Raw genomic sequence first — 8,639 nt, forward strand, 5'->3', positions numbered from 1 at the left:
ATCGATCAGTATGTTGCCAAACTAAATTCTAACACTTTTTTTAAAAAATTATCCATGTGTGAGACCGCCAACTTTAACGAAATTTTTCTTTACGTAAATCTGGGAGAAGACATCTCAATAAGACCCATAGCAGCTTTTTATTGAAGTAACGCTTCCTTTTCTAAGTACCAAAATATGTAAATAACATCTGTATATATCACACAACCATCACTTTTTCTCTTCTATTTAACTACATGATATATTATGGACATAAAGACATTCGTCAATTAACTTGTTTTTATTACAATGTGAACTTTAGAGACCCAAAAAACTTTTCATTATTTATTACTTTATTTGTAATATTATATGGCAATTTTTGCCCCCCATCGTTACTTTTGTAACATTTTTTAAAATGACCCAATTGTTTTTTACACACTGCTTGTATTTTTATGATGGATTGGAAACGGGCAGAAAGCGGTCCGAGTTGTCCAATTAACAAATTCAGTTCAGTTCAGGAATTCTCCTACTTTATATCTTTATTATATTCATGATATTGTATTTTGCATTCTATATAGTATTTAAGGAAAAAAGGTATTTAAATTAGTTTACCTACTTAATTATTCCTGGCCAGCCAACTTTTTACAATTTTTGGGGAAAATTTCTTACAGTGGAGCCAAGTTTATATTTTCATATATTATTCCAAAGTAATTTTTCCCACCACTATACGTAACTGATTCAAAAGTTTATATCAAACCCCCTTTGCGTCAGTTCTAGTCAAGTCAGTCAGTTCTTTAGTGTCGCTTCACGGCGCAAGTGCCCAATAAAATCAAAACACTAGGACTAGGGCAATTCTTCAGTGGTGAGGCTTTTAATATGTTGGCAAAATTATTAACTTATATGCTTTAGTTTTTAATTCTCTACTACTGAATAAAATATTTTGTAAAAAGCATAATAGTTTACAGCTATGTTATTCTAATCATATGCTTATTAGTCTGTATATATTGAAAATATTCTCTATGTCTAGTCACTTGGTATCTAATTCACTTGGTTAATTTACTTATTGTAAATTATCTCCATTTATATTTTGTAAATATATAATTGAGATAATTTACAATAAGTGATTACTACAATTCAATCTGTTTATCATATTACATTACACAAAGAACAGTTTCAATGTAAATATTCATTTAGCACGCATAAATTAATTTTTCAACCATTGATTCTATTCATCCGACTAATTCAATTTAATGTGCTTAAAATTATACTATTCCATGCGAATTATCTCTGTAAATATACGTACTAATGTATGCAATAATCTTAATAGTTTTATGTCCAACTCCTTAACCTTGTAATTTTGAACCCAATATCTAGAATACAAGGGAACTCTTGGATCAAGGATTGGAGTGAGGACATTTTGATGGAACAAACCCGCATTTGCTATACATGTAGAGGAAAACCACCTATTTATGTGTCTGACACCTGAATCTACACAAACAAGGCATTATTTCTTAGAAAAGATAGTTATAACTTATAAAGTTATAACTTTAATATTGAAACTTTCAACTACTTTTAATCTATTAACCCTTTGCATTCCAAGGATGATTTGCAGACACTGTCAACTTTAAATTATCTACTACTCTAAATAATAGAAATTTTACATTTTAATGTCTTATGGCCACTTTGTATAATGGTTACTCAATGTAAACAATCTCTTCAAAAGACACAAGGCGCACATCTTCCCTGAAAGCGCTAAGCTGCGACATGGACTAATAAATCACGACAAAGACTAATAAATCTTTGCAACAAACGTCTGCCTTATATCATGTGTGCATACCCCAATTATCACGTCCAATCATGTAAACCGTATGGGAGACTGCAATTAAATCTCAAAAGCAAAATAATCAATACCTCCCGTGAAAAATTACTACGATTTATGCTAAATGCACCGAGCTACATGACCAACGATAACATATTCAAAGTACAAAGGCATGAAGTTAATGGACAAATTCAGTTACACTGAAGAACTGAATACATCATTGTACAGCGAAACTATTAACTGCAACACAACGAATTTCAACGCCATATTTCAATAAAGAACTTTTTGACACAACAGTCGCATTTAAATATTTTCCTTTTCCTCCTCAGTTAATTCAAGATGGTGGCTAAAGATCACCATCTGGGAAGTGGGATAAACTTAAGTTATCTATATGGGACCCAAATCCCAACTTCTAAAACAATTTTCGGCTTTTTTTCGACCCTGTTGAATTACTCAGGAACTGGCCGGTATCGTTTCTTCCCGGGAAAAGTTTCTGACAGTCTGTTACGCCCACTTATCGTTAGTGTAATTCAGCCTTCAAATTGTCTTCTGTTGTTGACACTGATATCGGAAATATTAGGCTTACATTTTCATCTGATTAATAAAACTGTTAAGTGACGCCAGAGGGCGTATGGGCCAGAGGGAAAATTGAAGTAGTAGTAGTAGTAGATGTTTGTAACTGCAGCGATGAACCATCGCCACATCTCTCAATACAATTGTTCTGTTTGAAAAAGGAAGAAAGCTATTGTAAGTGCATGAAGTACCTACTTTCCATGCAAAAGCCATTGATTGATCGACCCTTGCTGGTCCATGTAATTCTTTCATACAAATTAAATATTAAGTTTATTGTTACAGTCCTCTTTTCGTAATTTAGAATATTTCAAACACACTGACTCGATTCAGAAGTAATCGAAACGCACATAATGGTCCACGCCTAGCCGGAACTTTGAACAAATAAAAATGGATATTAAGACAGCGAATCGTCAGTGTGGAGCTTTGAAAGCTAAATTAACAAATTTAGAACATTATGTTACGTCAATTAAAGCAATGTCTGCGGTGGAAGAGAAACCAACGCTCATTGAATTAAATCATAAACTAGATAACCTCAAGAAATTTGAAACTGATTTGGAAAATCTACGGCTACAATACTACAAAATTGCAAAAGATGAAGATATAGAAGAGATCGATTCATCCCTGTTGGAGATTGAAGAAAGAATAAACAAAACACAGATAAGTCTTCTTTTATTAATTCAAAGTGTATCTAACTGTACTGGTATAAAAGAGAAAAACATTAATGAAGATAAACCAAAACTATTTAATTCTTCTTTACCTACTATTCCTTTACCTATGTTTAATGGTGATTATGAAGAATTTAATAACTTTAAGTTAGCTTTTGAAAACTTAATCAATTGTCATACTTATTTATCAGATGCACAAAAGTTATTTTATTTACGCTCATGTTTACAAGGTAAAGCAAAACTAATTGAAACCAGTGAAGATACTTATGTTTCATTAATGAAAGCTTTAACCGAACGATTTGAAAATAAACGTGTTTTAATTGATACGCATATAAACAATATAATTAATTATCCTTCTATGATTAATGAAAATGCAAAGAGTTTACGGGATCTTTTAGACAGTGTAAACAAAAATATCAGATCTTTGAAATTACTTAATTTTGAAAGAAATAGCCTTTCGGATGCATTGTTTATAAATATAATAATTCCGAAACTAGATAAAAATACCAGAATCCAATTTGAACTAACGTTAGAAACACAAGATATCCCGTCTTTAGACGATTTGTTGTTATTTATGGAAAAAAGAAGTCATGTTTTGGATTCCATCAATAGAAATGTACAAGCGAAAACCTCTACCCCTATGAATAAACTTTCTAGTAATTCATTTCAACGATCAAAAAGCGCATTACTTAATTCTCAACCTAATGCATGTGTTATATGTAAAGATATTTCCCACTCTATTTATCAGTGCTCCATTTTTAAAAGTTATAGTGTTTCAGAAAGATATGAACTTGTAAAGAAAAATAAATTATGCATAAATTGTCTTCGCCCAAATCATACTGTAGCTTTTTGCAAAACGAAAACAAAATGTTTCTGTAAAAAATCTCACCATTCAATGCTTCACCGGGATAATAATTATTTCACTTCGCCCACTCAATCTACGATTCCCGATGTGAAGGTCGCTCCCCCCTCTACCCCTCCTTCATCAAATATCGAAACCGCAAGCTCGGCGCTTCTCACATCTGGAAATTCAAACTTTGTTTTGATTAATACTGCTATAATTTACATCCAAGATTCGCATAATAAAAAGATACCCTTGAGAGCTGTTCTCGATTCTGCAGCCCAATCGAATTTTATTTGTAGTGAAGCAGCAAATATTCTAGGAATAAAAAAGGAAAAAATAAATATTCCGATTAGCGGATTAAATGACAGTTCATTCAGCGTTAAATCTTATATGACCACTCGTTTATCTAATTTAAATGATGATTTCAAACGCTGTGTGGATTTATTAATTGTTCCAAAAATAACTGGACTATCCCCTTCTAGAACTCTAAATCTTTCTGATTTGAAACTTCCCTCTAACGTAACATTAGCTGATCCTCATTTCTATGAACCAAATAAAGTACAGATATTATTGGGAGCTGAATTATTTTTCCATTTTTTAAAAGAAGGAAAGATTTGTTTAAAAACTAACAACTTAATTTTACAGAACACTTGTTTTGGTTACATTGTCTCAGGAAGTATTGATTATTCAAAAACGGAAACAAATCTATTTTCAAGTAATCTTTGTTTTTTGACTATGGAAGATATAAATAATTCAATTAAAAAATTCTGGGAAATAGAAGCGGTTGAGGAAAAGAAAACAATCAGTGATGAATTGGCTTTTTGCAACAAACAATTTAAAGAAACACATTATCGAAAGGATGACGGACGATATGTTGTTCAAATGCCGTTAAATTCTGATAATGTAGAATTAGGTGATTCTAAAGCTTTGGCATCCTTGCGGTTAGAACAATTATGGAGAAAATTAGAAAAAAATCCTAATATGCAAAAACTTTATTCTGATTTTATGCAAGAATACGAAGATTTAGGCCACATGGTTGAAGTAACATCGGAAGATAATTTGAATTTGGATTTTGTACTTCCTCATCATGGTATTTACAGACCGGAAAACTCGAGTACTACTCTCCGCGTCGTTTTTAATGCTAGTGCTAAATCTACAAATCAAAAATCATTGAATGACTTTTTGCTTAAAGGAGGTATCATACAAGATGATTTATTTTCTATTATGCTCAGGTTTCGAAAGCATTCTTATGCTTTTTCCGTGGACATAAAGAAAATGTTCCGTCAGATAGAAATTAACCCATCACAGACTCACTTGCAGAAAATTCTTTGGAAGAAAGGAAAGGATGAACCAGTTCGTGTTTATGAATTGAAAACGATTACATACGGAACTACTTGTGCTCCTTATCTTGCTCAAAAAACTCTCCAACAAATTGGCATCGATGAAAAAAGCAAATTTCCTCTTGCAGCTTCTGCAATACAAGATTTTTATATGGATGATTGCCTATCGGGATCATCTAATCTACAAGAAGCTAAAGATATTCAACGAGAATTGACACTAATGCTATCTTGCGGTGGAATGGAGCTCCACAAGTGGTGTTCAAATCATCCGGATCTGCAACTTGGGGATACGGAAATGTATCCATTTGATGATACACCAGAAGAAAAAAGTGTAAAGACTCTTGGAATGCAGTGGTTCCCTTCTAGCGACACCTTTGCTTACAAAGTTTCTGTGAATCCAAACCCATCCTATACGAAAAGATCTGTTTTGTCCGAGATAGCTCGCATTTTCGACCCACTAGGATTGGTTGGCCCTGTGATTTCAAAGGCAAAGATCTTCCTTCAACAACTGTGGTTGCTGAAAATTGATTGGCCTGATCCACTACCTCAATCCGCTGCTCAAGAATGGCATAAATTTGTATCAGCTCTTCCTCTACTCGAAAAGCTCAAGATTCCTCGGCATGTCATCATAAACAAAGCAAGTCAGATCTTTATTCATGGATTTGCAGACGCATCCGAATCTGCGTATGGAGCTGTTGTTTACCTCCAAAGTATCTCTCTAAATGGTTCTATCTGCAGCCACCTTCTATGCAGTAAGTCAAGAGTTTGCCCATTAAAGACAATGACTATTCCTCGACTCGAGCTTTCAGCTTGCCTTCTGTTAGCTCAACTTGTTCGAAAATCTTTAACTGCTCTAAAGTTAGAGATAAACGGAGTGATGCTGTTTACTGATTCCACTATAGCGTTAGCCTGGATCAGGAGCTCTCCTCATTTATTAAAGACCTTTGTGAGTAACAGGGTTACTCAAATTCAGCATCTTACAGACACCTTTCAATGGAATCATATTTCATCTCAGAACAATCCTGCAGATGCCATTTCTCGAGGACTTTCTGTTCAAGAAATATTAGTGAATGATTTGTGGTGGAACGGTCCATCCCATTTGACTCAAAAAACTGACTTTCCACAACAAACAGCTGAGAGTGTGGCAGATACTCTCTATTTGCGTGAACTCAAATCTCCTAAAGACATTAATTTGAAAAAGTGCACTGCTCCTGATCCTAATGACATTCAATCTGTTTCTCTAATTACCACCAATGATAGATCCTTTTTAGAACAAATTCTTAACCTTTCTAACAGTTTTGTTAAACTAATTCGAATTTTATCCTTTATTTTTAGATTTATTCGTAATTGTCATAATCCAATATCTAAAAATAAGGGATTCTTAACCATTGAAGAGAACAAGCATGCAGAAAATTGGCTTCTGCTTTCATTGCAGTCAGGTGAGTTCCAAGAGGAATTTAAAAGGCTCAAACAAGGTGAACAAGTTCCATCTAGGAGTAAGTTATCTTGTTTAAATGTATTCTTGGATGAAAATTCTCTAATTCGTGTTGGTGGCAGACTTAGAAACTCTGATTTATCGAATAATAGTAAATTTCCCATTGTGCTGCCCAGGAAGCATAAATTAACTGATGTAATTTTGAATCATTATCATTTGAAGTATTTTCATTTGGGTGCACAAGCACTCTTGTTTCAAGTGCGACAGAAATTCTGGCCGCTTAACGGCAGAAATAATTGTCGTAAAATTGTTCATTCTTGTGTGATTTGCTTTAAAAATAAGCCTGTAAGTGTTCAACAAATAATGGCCGATCTACCAAGGGAACGTGTCACTCCTAATTTTGTCTTTAATGTGACAGGGGTTGACTTTTGTGGCCCTTTTCTAGTAAAATTTAAGAATCAGCGTAAAGGAGTGTTTAATAAGATATACGTAGCTGTTTTTATTTGCTTATGCTCAAAGGCTATACATCTTGATTTTGTTTCAGACTTAACCACTCAAGGATTTATAGCTTGTTTGAAACGTTTCTTTGGTAGACGAGGCAAGTGTTCGAAAATCATGTCTGACAATGGAAAGACATTTGTTGGAGCAAATGTGGAGATTAAAAAACTTTTGAAGCTTGTCACTTCCCGCGATGAAAACTTGTCTAACTTTCTCTCAAACGAGAATATTGTATGGGAATTTATACCCCCAAAATCACCTAATTTTGGGGGCCTTTGGGAAGCTGGGGTGAAAGCTTTTAAATTTCATTTCAAACGAGTGATAGGTGGCCAAAAATTGACACTTGAAGAATTTGTAACTATTCTAGCTGAAATAGAAGGAGTATTGAACTCCCGGCCCCTCATTCCATTGTCAGCAAACTTTGATGATTTTCGAACATTAAGTCCAGGTCACTTCATAATTGGGAGACCAATAAATGGCCTTCAAGAACCACTACTTAGTGATATCAAGGAAACTCATTTGTCCAAATGGCAAAGGGTAACTAAATTTAGTCAACAAATTTGGCAATTGTGGAAGAAAGATTACTTGAATAATTTGCAGAGTCGAACCAAATGGAAATTTAGTAAAGACGATGTAAAACAAGGTACTCTTGTTTTAATGAAAAATGAGCAACTTCCTGCCACACAGTGGTCAGTTGGAAGAATAGTGGAAATATTTCAAAGTAGGGATGGAAAAATAAGAATTGTAAATGTACGTATGCCTAATGGTAAAATTTTCAAAAGAAATGTCAGGGACATTTGTTTATTACCTCTTGAATGAAAAAAAAAATTGTTTTTCTTATGCGTATTCTTTTTAGGAGAAATTATTTGAGTAAATTAATTTTGTTTATAATTATATGTATATTAATCAGCACATGTTATCCTATTGTATTTGTTCTCAATTTGTAATCATAGCAGAATTTAGTTGTTCATTATTTTTTATGATTCTAATAGTATTCATATGTTCTATGTATTCTATTGTTAGTTATATTGTTTATTGAAATTATGTAACTGAATTTCAATCGGGGGGAATGTTAAGTGACGCCAGAGGGCGTATGGGCCAGAGGGAAAATTGAAGTAGTAGTAGTAGTAGATGTTTGTAACTGCAGCGATGAACCATCGCCACATCTCTCAATACAATTGTTCTGTTTGAAAAAGGAAGAAAGCTATTGTAAGTGCATGAAGTACCTACTTTCCATGCAAAAGCCATTGATTGATCGACCCTTGCTGGTCCATGTAATTCTTTCATACAAATTAAATATTAAGTTTATTGTTACAGTCCTCTTTTCGTAATTTAGAATATTTCAAACACACTGACTCGATTCAGAAGTAATCGAAACGCACAAAAACTAAACTATAATATTAAGAGCTCAGCAAGCATGTCACTAAAGGGAAATTTTAAAAAAATAATAAGAACCAAAATTAGTTGTAATTTTAGTAATCAGTATCAC

The 8,639-nt window shown here is 33.4% G+C and overlaps 1 protein-coding gene across 1 annotated transcript; it reads left to right on the forward strand.

The window, feature by feature from the left end:
* The first annotated feature begins 2,755 nt into the window (after positions 1 to 2,755).
* LOC147813756 (uncharacterized) lies at positions 2,756 to 7,969 on the forward strand. The gene is made up of 2 exons (XM_087160086.1): positions 2,756 to 3,436; positions 4,523 to 7,969. The coding sequence occupies exons 1-2, from the start codon at positions 2,756 to 2,758 to the stop codon at positions 7,967 to 7,969; spliced, it is 4,128 nt and encodes a 1,375-aa protein (XP_087016212.1).
* Positions 7,970 to 8,639: the final 670 nt, after the last annotated feature.

This window comes from Parasteatoda tepidariorum, chromosome 3 (genome assembly GCF_982258835.1).
Source record: "Parasteatoda tepidariorum strain Cologne lab strain chromosome 3, Ptep-v5.0, whole genome shotgun sequence".
Classification (NCBI taxonomy): Eukaryota; Metazoa; Arthropoda; class Arachnida; order Araneae; family Theridiidae; genus Parasteatoda; species Parasteatoda tepidariorum.